General features: G+C 50.7%; 9 protein-coding genes across 9 annotated transcripts in view; all 9 read left to right on the top strand.

Moving 5' to 3' along the window:
- Positions 1 to 356: 356 nt before the first annotated feature.
- Positions 357 to 2885, top strand: Pmar_PMAR005267 (hypothetical protein; the record flags this gene model as incomplete). Its single annotated transcript, XM_002786515.1, has 4 exons — positions 357 to 999; positions 1272 to 2251; positions 2298 to 2333; positions 2364 to 2885. The coding sequence occupies 4 exons, from the start codon at positions 357 to 359 to the stop codon at positions 2883 to 2885; spliced, it is 2181 nt and encodes a 726-aa protein (XP_002786561.1).
- A 423-nt stretch (positions 2886 to 3308) lies between these two features.
- Positions 3309 to 4398, top strand: Pmar_PMAR005266 (hypothetical protein). Its single transcript, XM_002786514.1, has 7 exons — positions 3309 to 3431; positions 3479 to 3543; positions 3631 to 3734; positions 3781 to 3940; positions 3988 to 4140; positions 4186 to 4229; positions 4274 to 4398. The coding sequence occupies exons 1-7, from the start codon at positions 3335 to 3337 to the stop codon at positions 4353 to 4355; spliced, it is 705 nt and encodes a 234-aa protein (XP_002786560.1). The 5' UTR covers positions 3309 to 3334; the 3' UTR covers positions 4356 to 4398.
- A 993-nt stretch (positions 4399 to 5391) lies between these two features.
- Pmar_PMAR005265 (hypothetical protein) lies at positions 5392 to 7774 on the top strand (the record flags this gene model as incomplete). Its single annotated transcript, XM_002786513.1, has 7 exons — positions 5392 to 5448; positions 5501 to 5611; positions 5662 to 5782; positions 5967 to 6095; positions 6148 to 6256; positions 6309 to 6420; positions 6813 to 7774. The coding sequence occupies 7 exons, from the start codon at positions 5392 to 5394 to the stop codon at positions 7695 to 7697; spliced, it is 1524 nt and encodes a 507-aa protein (XP_002786559.1). The 3' UTR covers positions 7698 to 7774.
- A 62-nt stretch (positions 7775 to 7836) lies between these two features.
- Pmar_PMAR005264 (signal recognition particle 54 kDa protein 2) lies at positions 7837 to 10358 on the top strand (the record flags this gene model as incomplete). The annotated part of the gene is made up of 15 exons (XM_002786512.1): positions 7837 to 7971; positions 8045 to 8207; positions 8258 to 8321; positions 8370 to 8478; positions 8539 to 8661; positions 8708 to 8833; positions 8880 to 8982; positions 9027 to 9119; positions 9395 to 9498; positions 9557 to 9696; positions 9745 to 9829; positions 9874 to 10022; positions 10063 to 10133; positions 10180 to 10293; positions 10336 to 10358. 15 exons carry the CDS (start codon positions 7837 to 7839, stop codon positions 10356 to 10358), a joined length of 1602 nt encoding a protein of 533 aa, XP_002786558.1.
- A 244-nt stretch (positions 10359 to 10602) lies between these two features.
- Pmar_PMAR005263 (conserved hypothetical protein) lies at positions 10603 to 11571 on the top strand (the record flags this gene model as incomplete). Its single annotated transcript, XM_002786511.1, has 6 exons — positions 10603 to 10648; positions 10712 to 10819; positions 10925 to 11042; positions 11090 to 11183; positions 11231 to 11362; positions 11443 to 11571. The coding sequence occupies 6 exons, from the start codon at positions 10603 to 10605 to the stop codon at positions 11569 to 11571; spliced, it is 627 nt and encodes a 208-aa protein (XP_002786557.1).
- Positions 11572 to 12131: 560 nt separating this feature from the next.
- On the top strand, positions 12132 to 13427 carry Pmar_PMAR005262 (hypothetical protein; the record flags this gene model as incomplete). The annotated part of the gene is made up of 3 exons (XM_002786510.1): positions 12132 to 12223; positions 12264 to 12673; positions 12719 to 13427. 3 exons carry the CDS (start codon positions 12132 to 12134, stop codon positions 13129 to 13131), a joined length of 915 nt encoding a protein of 304 aa, XP_002786556.1. The 3' UTR covers positions 13132 to 13427.
- A 590-nt stretch (positions 13428 to 14017) lies between these two features.
- Pmar_PMAR005261 (hypothetical protein) lies at positions 14018 to 14300 on the top strand (the record flags this gene model as incomplete). The annotated part of the gene is made up of 2 exons (XM_002786509.1): positions 14018 to 14161; positions 14211 to 14300. Coding segments are annotated over 2 exons (234 nt in total), but the record flags the coding sequence as incomplete, so codon positions are not given.
- Positions 14301 to 14331: 31 nt separating this feature from the next.
- Positions 14332 to 18864, top strand: Pmar_PMAR005260 (hypothetical protein; the record flags this gene model as incomplete). Its single annotated transcript, XM_002786508.1, has 9 exons — positions 14332 to 14382; positions 14435 to 14579; positions 14627 to 14777; positions 14832 to 15016; positions 15313 to 15569; positions 15620 to 15809; positions 16530 to 16650; positions 16700 to 16753; positions 18387 to 18864. The coding sequence occupies 9 exons, from the start codon at positions 14332 to 14334 to the stop codon at positions 18862 to 18864; spliced, it is 1632 nt and encodes a 543-aa protein (XP_002786554.1).
- A 2467-nt stretch (positions 18865 to 21331) lies between these two features.
- The window catches only part of Pmar_PMAR005259 (merozoite surface protein 2, putative), a gene marked incomplete at both ends in the record, with an annotated part of 507 nt that continues 451 nt past the window's right edge, over positions 21332 to 21387 (top strand). The window contains one exon of the mRNA XM_002786507.1: positions 21332 to 21387. Within this exon, the coding sequence (XP_002786553.1) occupies positions 21332 to 21387 (56 nt within the window).

Here is a 21387-nt window from a genome sequence, read left to right as displayed (position 1 = left end):
TGTCGATGAAGTCGACCGCCACGAGTGGGAGCCGGTCAGGTGCTGAGGGAGCTGCAGAGTGGGCTCCACGATTGCGGTGGAAGCCTGCTAAGCCGACTCAAGGGCAAGAGGTGAGGGATATTCGTGATAGGGGAATTGGGGAAGGAGTGGTATTACAGGGGAAAGGGACGGGGAGGGGAACTCCAGCTGGAGGCCGTGGAGCTCGCAGCGGGAGAGAACACGGTGATAGTTCAAGAGAAGAGAGGGTGACACTGACGCCTGCGGCTCGACAGAGATATGGTGACACGGGAAAGTTGAGGCAGCTGAACGGCTCGAAGGGGAGTGGTCCGGAGCGGCGAAGGGGGCGGTCTCCCGTGATGGCGTCGGGTGAGTGCAGTTTTGACAGTACTACTGCGGGGGAGTCAGTCGAGAACAGTGGTAGTTCTGGTGAGAGGAGGAAGGGTAGTGGTAGGGTGGTCCTCCAGCCTAGACCGGGCTATGCTGATCGACCGACTCCTGTAACTATGCATGTCGGGAGGTCGTCACAGCAGGGGGGTAAACGATGGAGCAACTTCAGAGGATCTGTTGGTGATGGGAAAGTGAGCTATGAGGGAGCCAAGCCCACGAAAGGGGAGGGGAGGGGGGACTACTGGAGCCAGGACCACAAGAGCAATAGTGATGGCCTGGTTGGGAGGAAAGGAGGAGGTAGGCCGGAGAGGACGTGGGACTCAGGTAGTGGTTGGGAGGCGGATGGTGAGGCGAAGGGACGGGTCGAGGATTGGTCTTATTCTTCTTGGACGTCTACTAAGTGGGAGCAACAAGAGCCGACTGAGGTCTATCTTGGTCCGAAGTGGGGGGAGGAATCTTCTACTGTGCGCACTATATTCTATGACTGTAACATGCCGCCACCGGGTGTCTCGAAGAATGCCAAGTTCTTTCACGATCCTCCGGGGACGTATGCTATGTTGGACAGTGGCGAAGGGACGGTGTCGAAGGCCTGGCACAGCTACGGTGACAAAGGTGAGGGGGAGGGGCTCTCTTTCAAGGGGAGGAGATGCGAATTGAAGAGATTTGTATTGTTAGTAACAGTCTGGGAATATATGTTCGCTCTGCTCAGCTGAGCTCAGGAGTTTCCTCACTTACTATAGAAGTTCACATACGAACTCGAGTAGAAGTGTACGGAAAACAATAAGACATCTCTCAGAATTTCCAAATCGTCGCTCATGCATGGAGTTGACCATGTGCATATTTTCTCACACGCCGTATTATCGATTTTTAGAGATGTCGATCAGGTCGTCTGTTGGCCAGCGAAGTTGATGTTGTGGTCTTTCACGCCTCCTGCAACGATGGCATGGGTGCTGCTTACTCGGTCTATCAAGGCTTGCTCAACGACAGGAACAAGCGGGCCCGTCGTAGCGGCGGCGGGGACAAGGCTGGTAGAGGGCGTAAATCGGCTCGTGGCGACGAGCACTTCCCCAAGTTCTTCGGAGAAGTCCACAGTCAGAGCGAGATCGAGTACGACTACGAGGGGAAGAATGTGGTATTGCTTGATTTCGTGTACACCAACAGAGCTATTCTGGAGCAGCTCGGACGGCACTGTAAGCGGTGCATTATCCTGGATCATCACCAGTCCACGGCGACCCAGTGGATGACTAGTCCGGTACCGGGCGTGGAGTATATCATCAATCAACGACAGAGTGCCTGCACTCTTACTTGGGACTACTTCATGGGACGGAACGCTCGCGTGCCCTTGCTATTGCGGTATATAGAAGACTGCGATATTGGGCGCTTTACTTACTACAATTCTAGCTATTTCCAGACGGGCTTCCGCGGCAAGAGAGCGGACTATGAGCCACCAATCTTCACGCCGGGCCAGGTGGATGAGCAGTGCCTCCGGGCCTTTGCCGACTGTGTTGATCGTGGTGACGAGTTCCTGAATGAGTGCATTGAAGCTGGCAGCTCTGGAGAGGTCGATGAGTTCTACTATGACGTTCGTCAGCATGTGTGGCGTTCTCGACTGCGACGACTGAGACTGTTTCCTAATTTGCTGGCTCGGGTGGTGAACTGCTCGAGTCAATCACTGAAGGGGCGAGTGATGTGGGAGATGCTCGAGTACAGAGGTAGAGGGGTTCCTCGACCAGATGGGGTGGAACCCTCAGATGAGGAGTTGGAGCCTAAGGCCGACTTGGCTGTTATATATTTCTTCGACGACACAACAAGACGCTATCGAGTGTCTCTCAGCACAGATCGAGAAGACGTTGATGTTGCCGAGGTAAGCAGGCTTCTTATGACTGTTGGCATCCCCTTGTTCTTCTTAGATATGCACGGCCTACGGGGGTGGCGGTCACCAATATGTAGGTGGTTTTTATTTTACGTGTTATCAGCCTGGTTCCAAGAGGAGCCCCCCAAATGGTGACCCGGCCTGTGGCTACTCAATCGATGAGATATTCGAGCCTTTGGACGATCTAGACGTGGATGGCTCAGACTACGGTGCAGCGGATTCGCCATGCGCTGCCAAAGATTGGAATTTGGAGGCGACTGGGCGGGCGGCCATGTCCCTCCATATGGCGCTCAGGGCTGGTGACACGGCCTTGATCGACGGTGACACGGTGCAGGTCTTGGATTGCTATGTCGCTGAGTGGGCCCGTCCACTGGTTCGAACTGGTCGAAAGCCGTGGGAGCTGCGACCGGTCGAGATAGAGCTTTTTTCCTTGTCGGTGAAGTGCTGGGACTCTCGTCTCCTGCAGAAGAAGTTCGCGGCGTTTGAAGGCGTGGTGGAGTTTGTGAGAGAGGAGATAGTCAAGTTGACCGGGGCTACATCGACATCGTCATCTGGAGGATCCCCTCCCCCTCCCGCGAGGACGCCCCCTAGAATTAAGAAGTTAGACTCATTCTCTGAATGTTGATTTGACCACTCGGGATTGCTTTGAATGTATGTCTACGCTGATTGTCTGTTGGTGTATATTTTGGGGAATGTCTTTCAATTCTAGCTCAGCATTTCTTTCTAATCTTCTCTATATTGCGTTGTGCGTAGTGGCTTTCTTGGTGATATGTACACGTGAGATTCAAACCTAAATTGGAGTTAAGATGTGGCGACTGAGACCACAGTAGCTATGGTGTACTATCTGATTGAGAACAATCAGGAATCGAGCTGTTATAGTCTAACACGGAATGACTTCGAGTATCAGCAGGAGGTGCTTGCCCGGCATTGTACCATTGCGCTTAGAATATGTGATCTCACCCATGGGAGAAAAGATAGCCTAGTATTGCTCAGTAGTTGGTAAGTGCAAGTATTGCCTCTATGATGAATGACACATCGCTTTCCCAACAGTGTGTATTTGTCTTCCCATCTCGAATGCTCGCGGTGGAACCACTCATACTTCGATTCAAGAAACGTGGACGAACGCCCTCGCTTGAGCTTGCTGAAGAGGGCTCTTTTCCCTCGGGTGTGGGTAAGACAAGTTGCTCAGAGGCTTTCTCGTCATTGAAGGGATCTCAGTTGTGAACGAACCTGATGATGTTGCTGGTGAGCCAACGCGGAAACGAACTCGAGTTTTTCGCAAGGTGAGTGATCATGACGGCGCTATACTCGGCAGATCATCGGAGACGCCATTGGCCCACCGGTTGCCACCCAACAGGCCTTCAGTGTAGGTAAAAGAGGAGCCAGTCTCTCTCACCAGCGCTCAACGCTCTAATATCATTGACGTTGACCTCGAGGACTCAGGCAGCATCAGACGGTCGACGAAGCGACGAATGTACTCAAGCTGGTTCGTTGGGACATTCAACGGGTTTCGGTGTCAGCTCTAATGTGAGCACGAGCTCCCAAGATCCCCAAGAAGAAGATGACGTGGCATGCTACTATGTCGAGGAAAGTGCCAACTACCCCGGTCCAGAGCTCGCTGATGCCGTGGACCTCAGTGAGTGGTGGGCAGCGATTATCGCCGACTGGGGTGACCCCAAAGTAGGCCTAGAGAGCCTCGGCGTTTGTGGACTCCTTCGCTGTTACAGAAGCTTGGTGTCGGAAGATGTACGGTGAAGTTGAGCCCGGAGTTGCTCCTTGGTGGACGGACGATGAATCTCAGCGCCTCTGATGGAGCGGTGTCTCAGCAGCGAGATGCATTGGACTTGTCACCGCTTCACAAGGCACCAACTGTTGGATATGTAAACCAGCCTTGGAGATTTCATCATGGCCATCACCGTCTTCAGGTCCCCATGAGTAAAGTTGACGGCTTTCAAGGCATAGCTGCGGCGTAATGGGTCTAGACAATCGCTTTTATCATTATTAGCGGTTTAGGTTTCGAGCGTACAACTCGCACGTTACGTATCAAACAGAAGAGGACGACTGGGCAGAGATAGAACGGAAGTATCTAAGCTGATGACCTCTGACAATCACTGCTATCTTCAACGTACAGTGTATAATATGGTTTCTATTGACACATGTTGCCGGTGTTGCCAGTGAGAACTTGTCGCCATTTTGGGGTCGTTGAGACCGATAATGAGGTAAGCCGCCCCCTGTACCTATAGGTTTATCGCCTCCGCTGAAATCCAAGGAAGAGGAGAGGCTAGTTGCGTGTACAGTGTTGAGTTAGCACTATCCGCCTTGGATATGATTGAGCGCGGGAGGATGAGCGTAGAAGGAACATACTGTTCGTGAAACAGGGTCGACTCATAAGACGGGGCTCTGGCATCTAACCTCCCCGCGTGTGAGTAGGCCTAGGCAGTAAACAACTGTTGGTATCGTCAGAGTTGGGGGAATCAACCTCTAATACTGCACGCATGAACGCGGCCACGAGAATGGTATCGGGTTCGATCCCCGCCTCCTCCATTCAATTCCTGTAAAGAGCACTTCCGACCACTGTCCTTTAGTAACTAAATCACGGCGGGTCTCGCAGGCCGTGCACATCACCCTTGTCGAGGAATGAGGGGGTGGGTAACCTGCCGTAGTGGGTCCATCGTGGGGTCTATAAAGAGCGTTTTGGAGGTGGGAGACGAGACAGGGTCTGCCCGAGCATGGGGATTAGGACAGAGTTACTACAAGGCTTATTAGAGGCTAGTAGTGCCGCCAGGGTCGTCTCCTTGTACACGCTTTGAATACCCTCTATGACGCTATATAGAGTGTCAGCAGCGTTTTTCTATGCGCCTTGTTTCACCTGGTGTACTACTAGTATGGCTCGCGACAGCAGTGGGAGACCGTTATGAACACATCTGTGAAAGGATGCTTTCCCTGGCTGAGAAGGCCTCTCTGGCGGCCTCCCGGTCTCGATTCGATGAAGCTCTTGGTGAGAATTCTCGTTGGCTCTCTACTGTGGCTCTATGAAACTAGACACGCCATCAGGAATGCTGCAAAAAGTCCGGGGCCTGTACTCCAAGGCGGCAACACTGCGCCCTGACGATCCACAAGCTCACCTTACTATGGCCAATCTCGAAATGCATGCGAACTTCATGGACAAGAGTCTGGCCCTGTGGGAGGTAGTATGGGGGGGGCATCGGTCAGCGGAGGCGGGAAAGGGTGACTGGGCAGGAGGCGAGCAGAGCTGTGGACAAATCAGAAGGATCGACGCTTACTGTGGAGGAAGCCGACAGGTTGAGACAGCACATAGGAGAGCGTAGGAGAATTGCAACGATTGGAAAGGTAAGTGTTGGGCTGTGACCAAGTGTAGAGGGAGTTGGGTCCCCTTTAAGGTGTCTATGGAGCGTGATAGGGTGTATCGTGCAGGGCAGGGTAATATCACGAAGAGCATAGAACTGGCAAAAAGGCAAATCGATCTCGTCCCGGAACACCCAGCCAACCTCCATGACCTTGGTACGGTGGATCAGCTTTACATGATCGTGTTTTGATAGCCTTGGAAGACAGTGTTGGAATGTGTTCGCTCTCCTCAGTTGAGCTTATGAATTCTCCCATACATACGAATTTGGGTAGAAGTTTACTCTCAGAATTTCCTCAGAATTCTCATAATGTTACCAACACATGTGCATATTTTGGTAAGGTACGATGTACATGATGCGAACAGAGGTGGACCCTAGTGGGGCCTGGCCCTTAGCAGTCCACTACTTGAGGGCTTCTCAAGTGACCGCTGTAAAACTGGCTAGCCCAGTACTAGGATGCAAGGCGGAGGGTGGTACCTCGGGAATGGCAATGTGCCCTGCTTCCTGACTTCCGACGTGTAGGGCGTATCGATGAAGTAACGGAGGAGAGCAGGATAGAGTTCTCGTCTAGGATCGATCTCATTGGAGAGGATGCGGTCATGTTTGATAAGGCGGCCTGCTCCTTCACACTGTAGTTTAGAGAGGTCGTTGTAGTTGTTCGCGACGGGTTGCCAACACCTTAGGGTCTCGGCTCATCTTTACCTCAATCTCGCCCAGAATCTTCCCTTCCCGGACCCAATTCACGGAACACCGATGCCGCCTATGGAAGGGCGTCCGCGAGTATTCAAGGGGAAGGTAGTCAGTTCCTCGAGGCATACCGCCGGCTGAGAGGGTCGAGTGTCGGCAGTAGATGTGGTCTTTGGTAGCGAAGCTTTCCCTTGAGACCTCGTTGAGGCTGGTGGTAAATGCTTTGCTCATTGCTTGTACGCGCAATCTGAAGAGCCGGTTTCGTGTGGCAGCCCCAACTTCTTAACTACTGCTCATATCAACCTGAAATTTTATATTGATCAACTCTCCGAACATGATTGTATTGTTTGATATATGCCACGGATTCGATTTTCGAGGAAATTTTTTTGGACTTTTTCGACTTCCCGATGGGGCTGCCACACGAAATGGGGTCTTCAGATCGCGCGTACTGCATAATTGCTATGGTTCACGTATATGAATGTGTTATGGTGTCTTTTCAGGTGTTTGTAACAGTAGGTTACCGTTCGACTATGTTTTATCATTTCCTGTTGGAGTCCTTGCCGAGGCTCGTGGCTCTGCAGGAGGACATAAGGAGTACTCCCAACCCACAGGCGAGTCTTCAAGATAATCAGCCATCAACAGTACGCTTCCAGATCCTCTTACCTTGGGCACCCTTTGTTGATGGCTTCACTGATATCCTGCTTAGAGGGTTGGGCGTTGAGAATGCCAAGAGGCTCTACTACCCGACAGAGGGCACGAGACAGGTCCGAGTAGAGCTGTCTGAGGTCGTATCTTATACCTGGCCTCCTATGGTGGACCCTGCCTATGACCTTCCACTGCACTGCATACCTCCAAGCCGGTTGTTGCGGGGTCTGCGGAGTGCTATGATGAAAGGCAGTAGTGATGTTGGTGGAGGGGAGGAGGCTTCCAATAGACCTGTGGTTTTGTGGATCGTTCGGAAGGCCTCTCGGGATGAGTCGAGAATACTCAAAAATGAACGGCGGTTGGTAGCAGCCCTTAGGAACATTGAAGGGGTCGATGTGAGGGAGTTCGATGGAGCTGAGGAAGGAGCGGAAAGAGCGGTAGCGATGTTCTCGAGAGCAGCAGTGGTTGTTGGGGTCCATGGAGCTGGCTTGTCCAACATCCTATTCTGTTCGGAGGGGACTACAGTGATCGAGTTGGGATTTGCGAACCCTCTGGTGCGGCACTACATGTACATTGCTGAGGCTCTCGGGCTGAGTTATGAGAGGGTCCTGTTGGAGGGTGCGGGCCGAGACGAGCGGGCTATGGGGAAAAAGAAGGTTGCAGTTGATGTGGAGGCTGCGGTGGAGGCAGTCCGTAGAGCTATCGAGGGGAGGGTCGGCGTTGTCCATGATGAAATGTGATGATCCGGGAACAGCTTTTTAGTCGGGCTCTATTTAGAAGTGCTCATTTTGCTTACTGCTAGGTAGCATGTTTCCGCACTGCCTCTGGTGTGGTGTTGCTGATGCGAGTTGATGGGCGACTTGTGGAAGTTTTGTTATAATGGTCCTGGCCGATCTCGGTAAGCAGATCTCGGGAGCTCTTCGGAAGCTGGGTAAGGCTACTGTAATAGACGAGGCTGTTCTGGACGAGTGTTTGAAGGAGATCTCTACAGCCCTTTTACAGGCTGATGTTAATGTAGTAACAGGGGGAGCGTGAGGGGTCTACGGGGGTCTCATCATGGATGCGATGAGGGCTCGTGGATTTGTAGGTACGATACGTAGCGGAACTGCGGAAGAATATCAAACGGACGGTCGACTTGGAAGAGTTGGCGGCGCCGGGGTCGAATAAGCAGCGGGTTATTCAGAAGGCGGTTGTGAATCAGCTTGTTGAGATGTTGAGTCCTGATAAGGAACCTTACAAGCCGAAGAAGGGTAGGAAGTGGCGACGGTGTGGTATGTAAACTTTGTTGGAATTTTCGCAGGCCAACCTAATGTTATCATGTTTGTTGGTCTGCAAGGTAGTGGAAAGACGACGAGTTGCACGAAGTAGGATGAGGGACTTTCCCATTGTCGGGCTAAGCTGAGTCGTTGTAGGTATGCTCACTACTACCAGCGGAAGGGATGGCGTGTGGCCTTGGTGTGTGCTGATACCTTCCGAGCTGGCGCCTTTGACCAGCTTAAACAAAACGCTACCAAAGTGAAGGTGAGGTCGGGAAGTGAGGGAAGGGGCTTTTTCTCCTTGTGGTGTATATATGCGAGATAGATACCATTCTATGGTTCCTATGTGGAGTCGGACCCTGTCAAGATTGCCAAGGAGGGTGTGGACTTGTTCAAGATGGATAAGTATGATATCATCATAGTGGATACGAGTGGACGGCATCGTCAGGTGGGAGAAGGATGGGGTGCTTTCTGTGGTGTACCCCTGGTGTTAGGAAGCTGCTCTGTTTGACGAGATGACGCAAGTCGCCAAGGCTGTGAACCCTGATGAAATAGTGTTCGTCATGGATTCCCATATAGGGCAGGCGTGCTTCGAACAAGCAAAGGCTTTCAAGGATACCGTAATTTGTTCGAATTCCGCAAGGCTCTATGTGTGACCCTGTACAGGTGTCTGTAGGGAGTGTAGTCGTGACGAAGCTTGATGGCCATGCTAAAGGAGGAGGGGCCCTCTCAGCCGTGGCGGCAACTGATTCTCCTATCATCTTCATTGGTTGGTTATCAGCATCGCCTCTCGTTGATACTGATGGCTTGTAGGCACTGGTGAGCACTTTGACGAATTCGAGCCTTTTGATGCTCAATCGTTCGTACAGAGACTTCTAGGGCTGGGGGATATCAAGGGCCTCATGAGTAAGCTCCTGCTGCTAGAGCACTTTTAGTATGTTGGAGCTTTATCCGTGATATGAAAAACACTAGTGAAAAATATGTTTCACGACCACTGCACAGCACGAATTTCGGGGTTTTCACAGAGTATTACGCCACTTCACGGGTGGAACTCCATTTTTTGATAAACTGATATCATCTTACATTTATATAATATTCGATACATATGTGGTATATAGGCCAATCTCTGTATAACTTATATCATGCCACTGCCTGTAGACAGTCCATGACCTATTGTGAAGGTACTATAGGCGAAGCGATGCCGCTGGACAAGCAAGGGGATCTTATGGCTCGTATGCAATCGGGGCAATTCTCATTGCGAGATTTGAGGGAGCAGTTTGGAACTGTGGGTTGCCCTTGACGCTTTGCTGCTGCTGTTGTTGTTGTGATATCGGCGGGAGCAGGTGATGAGGATGGGCCCCTTGTCGAAGGTTATGTCTATGATACCCGGGATGCAGAGCTCTATGCTCCCACCGGGGGCTGAGCAGGAGGGCGTGAAGAAAATGAAGGCGTATCTCACCATGATGGACTCCATGACTGACAAGTGAGTATGGGGGGGGCTCTTCGGTTGATGATGACATGTGATGCTCAGGGAACTCGATGGGGACCAGGACTTCTGCGGTAGTCATAGTCGTATTTTACGGGTAGCTAGAGGCTCGGGTCATGCGGTGGGAGAAGTAGGTTGTTGCTCGTGGTCACTTGCTTGGGTGATGGTTGTTAGGTTGAAACGCTGGTGGAGGAGTATCGGAAGTACTCGAAAATGGTGTCCAAAATGGGTAAGATGAAACTTGGCGATCCGAGGACGATGCAACAAATGATGCGGAATCCGAATCAGATGATGCAGAACATGGGCAAGATGATAGATCCAAAGTAGGTCTATGGGCTCCTGCCTGGGTGATGGCTTGATTAGGATGTTGAAGCAGATGGGCGGCCAAGGAGGGTTGATGAACATGATGAAGGGCCTTGGTGGGGCAGGCGGCGGTACGTGGGCGTGGCCGGGTGGGTTGGTAGGGATATTGTTTGGCAGGAGGTGGCGGTATGCAAGGCATGATGGAGCAAATGGGTGGTATGGAAGGAATGCAGGACATGATGCGTAACATGGGCATGGACCCTTCCAAGATGGCTAGCATGATGGGCAAGGGTAGGCAGTATCGAGAGGGAGGCTGGCAGGCCTTGTTGTTAGGTCGTGGTGGTCGCCGGCGATGAAGTCTTCAGTGCTACACTGTGTTGTGACTATTTATTGGTGCTTCTTCATAAAGGAGTACCTACTGTACCAGTATCAGTTCACCATTGCTATATAAGCTTCACTTCCTCCTCTACTGGCCTTCTGCCTCTATCTCTTGCGTTGATGGGTCTGTTCTGTCGTTGGTCGTTGTAGTAGTTGGTTTCACTGTGTTGCAAGACGTCGGCGAGTCTGCCGGACGACAGTGATGATGATGATGATTTTGTTATGAGGTTCGTCAGTGATCGGTTGAAGGCCAAGGCTCAAGCGGAAGGTGAGTGATTTGTAAGAGAATTAATAAGCACGCTCGCATTCTTGAATGAGTGATCCATTCCAGATTCTGCGGAGAATCCTCGGCCGGGTGTGGTCAGGAGCACTGGAGCAACGGGAGATGAGTTCTTCGAAGGTCTCGACTTGGCACTAGCGAGAGCACAGCTATCTCATTGTGATAATCACACTGGCAAGGTTGGATACCAAGGCAAGAGCAGGTGAGACTACTTCAATGGGGATAGGACGTGAAGCAGCGTAGAAAGTGTTGATTCCGTTGTAGGTGACTGGAATGTCGATCCCGAGGAAGTCGTCGGTGATAGTGCTACTAAACCCTTGCCTGAACGGCCTCCTCTGCCACTTAATGGCGCTGCTCCCGATGCCGTCTTGGCCGTCGCAGAGTGATGAGGGAATGTGTATAGGAGTCTAATACAGTTGTGGTATGCAGGAAGGAGGCCAAGCGGGAGAAGGATGCGCGTCTTGGTGGGTGGTTCGGCCTGCCGCGGCAACAACTGACGCCTCAGATGAGGAATGAGCTGAGGGTGGGGTCGTCGTCGAACTGTATTCGCGACAGGGAAAGTGGTGGTAGATACTCAAGTTGAAGCCCTACATGGACCCCATGAAATTCATGGAAAGGCTTGATAGCAAGAAGTTGCCTACCCACTTCCACATTGGTGTTGAAGTCGGGGGAGGCAAGGTGAGGGCAATAAGACTTCTTGAGGTAGGGGTCAGCAGGCATTGTTCGACAACTCCAGTCCTGTCTGAGGTTCTGGCGTTTCACTTCTGACGGATGCTCTCGAGGATTCAACGGTCCAAGCATGGACTCGCCGTCGTCTCAGCGAGGCTCAAACCCTGGCGAAATTGAGGGCACCGTACAAGGTGAAGCGGAAGAGCAAGGCGGCTAAGAACAGCTGGAAGAAGAGAAAATGATCCCTCTTTGTTTGCCACCCCCGCGCCCAACGTCAACTTACCTCCACCGCTACGTTTTCTTTCCCACGGGGGTTCTTCCGTGTTCGTGTTGTTGCCAAATATGCTCACGCACATTTTGGTTGCCTATTTCGTGTCAGCCCACGTAAAGAGGCTGTGGTAGTAGTTTTTCAGTGATCGTGTTATCTTAATTAAATTCACTATGGATCTTTTGCATCACCAGCAATACCATGTTGTAGGAGTCGATGATGAGGGCTCCTGATTTTCCCTGACTGTCTATTCGTAGACAAGTAGTTGTGCGCCACGCAGTGTGCGTCACCTCGTTCCAGTTAGGAACGTGAGCATGCGTGCGTTGCCGGCATTGTTGTCAAGTGAACTAGACTACTGGTGTTATCATTTCATTTCTCTAGTCTAGACTTATCCGACGGATAATATCCGTATTCAAGATAGTTCAAGTTTGATCCATCGGCTACCCTTGCGTTCCCTATATGGCCGGCAACGGATCCGATTCCTCCACACATCTACCGTGAGATTGACTATTATCAATTTAGTTTTCTCTCTCAATGTCTCTCTCACTAGTCTTCGTATGCTTGCTGGGATCGGTAACCTGTGCCTGTATAGATGATATACCTCTCAATCAATGGCCTATGCTGAGGTAAGCCTAGTATTACTCTCTTGGCTATTCTACATCTCAGATCGCACAATGCCGGCACTGGTTATATATCGAGAGCTGTTCCTTTATGGCAAGTTGCCAAGAATCAGAATGAAAACTTCACAGAACAGCTCAACTGCGGCGTTAGAGCGTTTGACCTTCGCCCTGCCTGCACCGATGATGGTATAATTATGCGTCATGGGAGTTTCAGGATCTCATATAGACTCGAGGATGCTATGAGAGAAACCATAACTTGGTCTAATCGAAACCCTCAGGAGTTGGTGGTGGTCTCTAATAGTCACTACTCTCCCAATAACGCTGACTGTAGGAATAAGGTCTGGGAGTTGATGAACAATCTCAAGCTCATGCGATCTGTCGGATCTGATGGTTCGTGCGAGCAGCTGAGAGGTATGACTGTCGGCGATGCTAAGCAACTGTCCAGAACGGGAGGAGGTACGGTATTGTAGTGGATCCCTTTGTTAAAACCTAACGTGTCAGGTGGTCATGTCTTTATTGTGGAAGGCGAGGGCATGTGTTCTGATGCCAACTGGGATTCCAGTCTCACTTGCTATCGTGCTGATGGCAATTGTCACCGTGGCTCACCCAGAAGTGAGCAGATAACTCAGGAATTGCTCACCTACATCAGGGCGACGGCCTCTGCTGAGCCAAGGGCTGATAGGCTATTCACCATCCAGGCCCACTGGCAGTATAATACTCAGTCTGTATTAGATATGCTCGACGCTGGTTCAGATATCCTGATGGATACTCAGCTGAGTGACATCAATAACATTGCTTCTGGTATGATCTTTGATTTGGAATATATCAATTTCTTTCAAGTTGACAACGCCTGTCTATACGGGCCTGTCATGTTCTTTGCGTTGCGGTTGAAAGCCTTAGGCTTCGTGAACTGATCGATGAGTTTTGGGTAAACGGATAATTGCTCTCATGGATCGATGAGCTCAGGGTCGATCTATCCACTTCGAAGGAATATTCACTCAATATCGTGATGTATTGTCGAAGATTGCCCACGGGTACAAGGAGCCTATATGGAGTCTCTAAAATGGAGACAATACTTATGTACAAAACGCGATCGATGTGCACGCAAGTACATATATTTTCAATGTAAAACTATACATGGATAATCTAATAGTCAATGATGGTTTCGTAGAACTCTTACATCTAAATTGTTAAATCGTCATCAAATGATGCCATTCCAGTGTTTTAAACACTTTCTAATCTTCGTCACTCTTCGAGTTGAGTTCTCGGGGCTAGTACAGTATCTCTTGTTGTGATTACCGTCAATAGCTGAACACGGGGAATGACATTCACTCCGTGGTGACAACACGGAGTGGTGTCACCGAGGCTCACCAGCTCCCTCCCTGATATTCCTGGGACTTGCTAGGCGGAGGCCAACTCCCGTTTCACGCGGGATCTGCCGGGCAGATTGTGCCCAACCTATCGCTCGTCCCTAAGGCCGGCACAAGCTCGACTAGCATGTATACTGGCGTAGCGCGACGATGTTCAACTTTGAATCCGGGTTGCATGTAGTCGCATGTTCCCCGTTGAGGCCCTCACATATTGCTGCGGATGGTTCGGTAACTGCTTACCCGTGAGGTGAGATCTCCTGGCTAATGCCGACATCCATACTCGGCAACGGGTAGTGTCTATGACACGATACTCGGTGCAGTGATGGCTCATGTTATGATTACACTATGTTGTTCATGCCGCTCTTGAATTTGAATAAGGAGCAGCAGTCGTGAAATAAACACGAAGTTGTGTTACATGAGTTGGGGGTAGGCACAAGGTTCAGGGACAAGATGCCCTCGAGAAAGATCGCCCTTTTCCATGATATTCCACCATGCACCGTCACAAGTGGCGCCAGAGGAGAGGCTCTGTGAGACTATAGCTGGCATCGCTCGGGCATCCCTTAGAGCTGAACAGGTGGGGGAATGTGGGATCAGTAGCATCCACCACCCTGAGGATTATCCAGGCCCTACTGCCCGCGTTAGAAGACGAAGCGTCGCTGTTGAGGCTAGAAGGAGAGAGCTCCTTTGAAAAGGCAACTGCGTCTCTGGTGAAGGTGAGGGTTTCGCTGATTCTACGTCTTTCTGATGGCGATTCATGCGGTGGGCTGTCGTGTGGTGCGAATGAACGTTGGTGAAGTAGCTTCCAGCTGAGCCACTCCTCCCCATTCTATGGTTTGATGCCTCTTAGATGACTACACAGCTGGCGGTTGGTCTCGGCTCTATGGGAGACTTGTTGGAGATCATCACTGATGATGTACCTGGTAAAGTAGCCCTGGGCGCAACTCAGAGTTTGGCTACGGCATTCAGAGAGCTCACTACCACGTTGAAGGAAAGTGAGTCGAGAGTTGTATTGGAGGCCCCAAGGGCGCCCTGCTCTTAGGTGTTGCGGAGGCACGGCCTATCATCCGTGATATGGAGCCTGGCCAACTTCATGATCAGCTGCTGTATCCTGATGTCACGGTGATAATACGACCTGAGAGGAAGATGAGCGCCCTAACCACCGACACGCCGACCTCTATACTTGGCAACGGGTAGTGTTTGTATTCCTCGAAAGATGAGGAGAGTACCTTATGGTGAATCTTTAGTGGCCTAGGAGCCCCGGTCTGCGTATCTGATATCGTGCTCGACGAAGTTGACAGCGGAGATGAGTTGGAGTTTTGTGCCGCTCTAGATGACAAGATCAACGAGCTGGAATATACACTACAGTGCGAGAGATCGCGACTCCAACAGTTGAGTTCTGAACGTCAGAAGAAGGAAGCATTTCAGACTGGTGGGGAAAGAACACTCCTCAGGCAACAATTTGAATATCTCGCTCGCAATGAGACTTGGGAAATCTTCTCATCTAGCTACCATGCTTTGAGAGGTATCGAAACTCCTCCTCAGTGATTGTGCTGCGTCTACACCTATATCACCTATGTGTCATGGAAGTAAACTTTCGTGACGAAATGATGAACTCAATAATTCTAGTGTGAATGCATTGCTAGGGATGGAAGCATGTCAACATTGTATCTTAATTAGGAATAACGATGCTCGCGCGGATTTTCTGTTAGGATAATTTCTTGTTAGGCCCTCCAAAACGACTAACTCTACCGAAAGCGATGTGCTGTCCTGAGCCGATCGAACGCCCTGCGTCCGCTCGATCCGACACGGAGTCGGAAGCCTTCGACTCAGTCTTGTCCGGAGGCGAGCTGAGGGATCGCTGGAATTCCCTCTGTTGTGTACGAGGAAGTACTGCGACTGTCTTGAGGGACTCCTCAGCTGACGACACCCACTTGAGCGAGATGACAGACCTCATCGAGCTGCATCGAACCAAAGACCAGCGAGTTAACATCATCGCTCTTCTGTTCGTTTAGGCATCCGTTTCTGAGCTCAGGCATATGAGCGCAGACAAGCATTCTTCTGGCCGAAGTCGAAGCGGCGTTTTGGTCGTGGTGTGGAGGCCAGTCGGGAGGTGATGATATCAGAGCCTGAATCCTCTATTATTAGCGGTGACTCGGGCCTCTCGAGGAGAAGGGCTGATCGGCAACCGGCGAAGTCGAGAATTCGAAAGCCTTCTCGAATCCGTAGCGTCTTGCTATGCGGCACTATGCGAGGGATGGGCATTGCCGATGGGAGCGAGAGAAGGAGGAGAGGATGTCCATGCGGTCGTAGCACTTTACCACATACACCGCCCAATGATGGAGTATGATTCTGAAGAAGGCTTGTCTCAGGCAATACTCTTGTGCATGTACTGCGTGTTCTACATCGATAATTCAATGTCTAGTCCATTGGCATGGGGAACGACGCAATTTCATCATCACACTACGACTGTTGTGTTGTCATCTCTAGCCCGGCGGTGTTCTCATAGTTTCTTACTCGCGAGCCGGGCGACTGCGAATAGTGATACTCCGTGTACCGCAGATGCCCCTGTGCGATGAGATGGCCTGGTTCCGGCCTTAATTCTGACGATAGAGACCAAGTCGGAGGGGGAGGGGGGGAGGGTAGATCTCTACGCTAGCAGAAACTGTGGTCGTCATTGGTATGGAAGCCCTGCTTTGGCAGTCTCTCTGTGAAAACTGCTCATGTCCATCATCCGACGGCGATGCAACTATGAACCTGAAGCCACTCCTAAGATTCGGCTAGGTCGAGGCGTTTCGATGCCTACTCTTCTCCAGGCTGGCCACCTGCCCTTGGAGTCCGCACCCTTGCCGCTATCGTGTAATCTGCCCCTATCGAGCTACGCTTGATCGTAGCTTTCGAAATAGCCCAAAGTTGCTGAATCGAATCTAGCCCGGAGTTTTCAGGTATAGTTGGTTACGGCGGCTTCATACCTGGTCGTGTGGCTGAGAATCTTTATGGTCACACGCACTCGGAAGAAAATCTTCGGGCGACACAGGTAGCACGAGGTCCGCCCCTCACCCGAATGTAATCCGATCAATTAATCATTGATATCGTATACACATCTTTATATCAGGTCGTTTGGCGAGAGTGAAGGTAAAACTCGCATTTCTGGAACGCCTCTGGCAGGGTAGGAAGGAGGGACGGCGTCTTGCCAACTCGCACAAGCGCTCAGATATGGCGGGACGATTCGTGGGAAGGACGCATCCGACGTGTATGGTGTCACTCATAAGGCGGCCACGAAGATAGCGGGCCGGCTGATTGAGCATCCCGTCTTTCAACGGAGTACAATTCATAATGATAAGATAAGGCGATGAGGCTTCATGGTAGACCCTATCGGTCCCGGCTTCTGGACCTCGGCCAGTAGTGTTGGACAGCTCCGCTCCGCCCTCATCAATCGTACGAGCAGGCATGACTTGAATGTGAGCCAAGCTGGACTGGTGCCATGCTTCTGCTCCGACCGTGTCAATCCCTCCTTGATTTGGCGAATCTTCAGCCGTTGTATGAGAACAAAGATCTTGAAGAGCTACTCGCTGGTCATAAGGAGCTCTTGACGAGGACGCGTTCGTTCGATCGTGGACGGATACCTTCGCGCGTTATTCGACGCTCGATGGTAAATCTCGGCATGTCGTCGTTCGAGCGTATCATATTCTCGAATTCTGTCAGTCTGATAATCGTGAAATCTCCTTCCAACCGTCCAGCAAGTGTAAAGCACTGCACCGCTGCCAGAGAGGCGACGGTAGGCTGGACCCCGCACTGTATGCCAAATACAAAGGTCGGTCTCAACGGCTGTTGGGATGCCGAAAGTCCAAGGAGCTTACACGCTATGTCAAAGGTGCTTTGGTCTTTTCAGGTTGTGCCGCAGGAGCAAGCAGCTACTCTCCCAAAATGGACCCGCTCCGGCGAAGCGGCTGGTCTGAGAGAGCTCGATTCGGTGGTGGACAGATTTAAGACAGCAACTCAGCCAACTGCCCATTCTTCGCATGTTAAATGATGTTATCTCATTATGTTTGGCCTTCGTGTTGAAAGTCTAGATTGGCAGCAGGGAAAGAGCACAGATAACGGGACGAGAACTTTGTGTACAACGTTGACAGGGACATTCATTGTGATATTCTGATGCACTCCCATTCTAGCCGCCGCTATCATTTTTGAATAGTGCTTAGCGTTGACAACCTTGTCTGCTCCATATACTATAATAATCGGTATAAAAGCTTGTTATGTTTGCTTGTTCTTGTGAGTCACCGATCTCGACTGTGTCGGGTTACTCGACCCCTCGTACGCCATCAATAAGGACTGCTTCTACTGTCTCTAGTACCTCTCCCGCATCGTGGACACCGATCAAAAGGAGTCGTGATCTGGAGTTATGTGATGAGCCCGAGGTCGAGTTGTACAGTGACAAGGCTACCCTGGCTAAGGATGTGCAAGCAATGCTTCCATTTTGGAGGGATCTTATGATTGCTGTCCATCCTGCTCCTGGCTACTCGTATCCTGCCCTCTCTTGGCTGATCGAACAATTTCGTGGGGCTACGAGAGGTTTGTTTGTTGTTAACCCGGTGAAGTCGACAAAAGATACTGTGACTGTTGCAGCTGCTGTTTTCGTTATGAGCACAGCTGAGATTGCTCGTGGAGTGCACCAATGGTTTAGTGACGATACGAAGGGACAGTGTTCCGTTATTGTGAGCAGTTTCCCTCCAAGCCGTACTTTACCATCGTCTCCCAGTTACAGAGAAGCGAAGTTGGTATGCTACGTCACGTCCTGGTAGTGGGCGTTTCTCTCCAAGCAATGCTTCTGTTACTACTGCCGATGCTCGTAATGTCGACTACGCCTCGGTCCAGCAGTTGGTGCAGATCGACAAAGTCTTCCCTCTCGATAATGGGAGAACCGGTTTATGTGGCAGCATGACCTTGACGGATGTTAAGTCCCTCCTACCTCAAGATGAGGAGGACTGCAGGAGTCGAGTTCTCTTGGTCAAACGCTGTCATAAACTTGGTTTATCATCGAGCGTCTTGCTCAAGGATTATTTTGATAAACTGGTCGGTAAAAAGGATGCGGTAGAGATGGTTCTCATGTTGCCATTGAAGTCTCGCTACAATGCCAGAAACTCCAAGCCCTTACCGCCCAAGACGGGTTTTGTCGTCTTCACAGACCCCACTGATGCATTGATTGCCCGTGCTTATGGCAGCGTCCAGCGTGTCTTACGGGACGTCGAAATCAAGGTCGAGACTTATGACCGTGTATGACTTGGCTACAGCCATCTCGTGGGCCTATCTGTAGGTTCAGATTTCGTATGCCTAAAATCGAATATGTTTTCATTCTCTTTCTCTCTTGTCGATGAAGCTATCTGTAATAATTTCTGATGAGAGCATCTCTGCAATTCAGGGAGCTCCTTGTGCTACCTCTAACACCACCTTAACCATAACGATAATGACGATTTGAAAAAGAGCCAATGTTCGCTCTGCTAAGAGAATCTTGTCGTATCGCCTTTCTGTCGTGGTTGTTGATGACTGTCCTATCGTAAGTATCACCGTTATGCTAATTTTTGTGCGCGGTTGATATCGCTTTGTCGCTTTACTTCGTAGTTCTTGAAAATGATATGCAATAATGATTTAAAATAAACGGATCTCCTGGCATCGCTTAGCTGGTGAACCAATAGTTGTTGAACCGCAGGCGGTGACGTTGATGATCATCACATCTTACTCGTTTGTGCTCGCTTCATAACCGAATACATCGTGTAGCCATTCAGTTGAACGTGTAAGAGTCCAAGCTTTTGTTGCGTTTCAGAAGTGTATTCGGGAGGTATGAGTGCGTCATACATGGCTAACGTAGCTGTGTCTCGTATTTGAGTAACGATCATTCAGAAGGGTCCATTGAGTAGGAGGGCAAGTTCACTTTTTAATCAATACGACAGTTTCGAGGACTGGCGGAGAGACTCTTGGTCATCATGGAAGAACTGTACACCTTATACTCATGGGTTATCGAGAGCTCCCGCACTCGTCGGAGCATGGCTATCCGAAAACCCATGGAGTGAGTGGTACTGAGGCTGGTACCACTCATGTTACGAGTTGACTTGAATGGTCCTGACGTGGCGATCACAACGGAGGTCAGCGGTTCAACTCCCGGATCCGGCAGAGTTCACATAAGCACGCGTTATCTCATCGAAAATACCTATAGCTCTACGGAGGGGGTCGGTCGGTCAGCGCCTCCACTGAAGTTTCCGCCACGTGTGTCGCCACCTGCACACTCACCCTGGCACGCACGTGCACGTCGACGCGCACGCTCCCTCAATTTTATCCATCAAGGTAAATGCTTGAGGGATGCCCACTCATTTCACTGGCTCATAGACATGGAAAGACATGATAACACGAGTTTAAATGTTGTAGATTCTCTTAAAATTCCTAGGACGAGAAATCCCATAGACGCTGGGGATGGGAGAGGTATTGACCAAACCTCAAACCTGAAGCCCGGAAGCCGAGGTCTGGGTTGGGCAATACTGACCAGAGGATGAGTCAGCGAACTGATGTGAATAAGCTATCCGAGCATTAGTCACAGAGTCAACTGCCTCATCTCTAGTCCCCCAGTATCAAGGGTAAGAAAAAAAAATCGTACTGCTCGGGTGCTCCACATCCCTACAGCAGTCCTTGGAGTCTGCCAGTTCTATCATTGCAGCACTCACTTACATCAACACAACAGGTTGTTTAGCGCTCGCCTCACGGGTACTCCGCTAGGTCGCACACTTTCCCTCTTATCGGAGATGGTGGTACGATTCCCAGCTGGGGAATTTCTCCGCCAAGAAACCGTACCGTGTTTCTCTCTCATGTTCCACCACCCGAAGTGGCGAGGACGCAGGTTCGATCCCAGCACCAAGTACTTCTCTGGTTTTTTTCCATACGACGACGCGCTCAACTGCAATACTTGCCAACTATATAGATGAGCATCTCGGGAGTGGAATGGTTGCTGATGGATAGGAGAGATCATTGGGGGCCGTAGGTCACTCGCAGCTGATAGGGTTACTGGTGTAGTAACTGCAGGGATGCTGGTATACACTCACTCAATTGTTGGTGCTGATTGACCAGACGCTGCCGGCCACTGTGTTGAACTGTTGCGTCCATGATTGGACGAGTAAAGAGTCGAGGAAACAGAGAGGCTTCTAGTGATATAGTCGTCTGTCAATGGACAACGTGGAATACCCCACAGCTGATGTCAGCCGCTTCCTCCCGATTAAGCGTTCATCACTGCCCTTACATGGGGGCCGTGGGGTCGAACGTCAACAGAAATCGGGTCGAACGTCAACAAACGCTAAGAGTGTTGTGTTTTAATAGTATAGAATGCGGGCCTCCGGCCCGCCATTGTAAGTTAAAGCTTGTTCCCTATAACGCAAAGCTGGGACTCCCAGGCTGGAAGTTATTTCAATGAAGCCGTGCAAAAATGCAGGAGAAATGTCGCTACCGAGGATCGAACCAGCATAGTAGGTCAGCCACCACCACAAAGGGTTTACCATCAACAGGCATTCGACCGATTTGCCAGCTCGAAGCATACCAGAGTTATGCGGGCCTTAATTACTCCAGGCATACGTCCTTGAAAGGGAGTCATTGGAACGCCTAATGGTCGATTTGCCATTTCCCTGCACTTGCAAGAACGTTTCGCGTTACATGTATCATACATGATGTATGCGAAGCAGCAACAACAACATCAGCTAGAGCAACAACAATGGCAATAACAACAACAATAACAATAGCAACATCAATAGCAATAGCAATAGCAAT

This window comes from Perkinsus marinus, assembly GCF_000006405.1.
Source record: "Perkinsus marinus ATCC 50983 genomic scaffold scf_1104296931384, whole genome shotgun sequence".
Lineage (NCBI taxonomy): Eukaryota > Perkinsozoa > Perkinsida > Perkinsidae > Perkinsus > Perkinsus marinus.
This window is presented reverse-complemented; position numbering and strand designations above follow the sequence as displayed.

Bases quoted from the DNA above. Each gene is read 5' to 3' on its own strand.
- Pmar_PMAR005266 (XM_002786514.1), top strand. From the start codon at position 3,335: ATGCTCGCGGTGGAACCACTCATACTTCGATTCAAGAAACGTGGACGA. The intron at 3,432-3,478 runs GTAAGACAAGTT...AAGGGATCTCAG, and splicing joins CTCTTTTCCCTCGGGTGTGG to TTGTGAACGAACCTGATGAT. The intron at 3,941-3,987 runs GTAGGCCTAGAG...TCGCTGTTACAG, and splicing joins CCGACTGGGGTGACCCCAAA to AAGCTTGGTGTCGGAAGATG.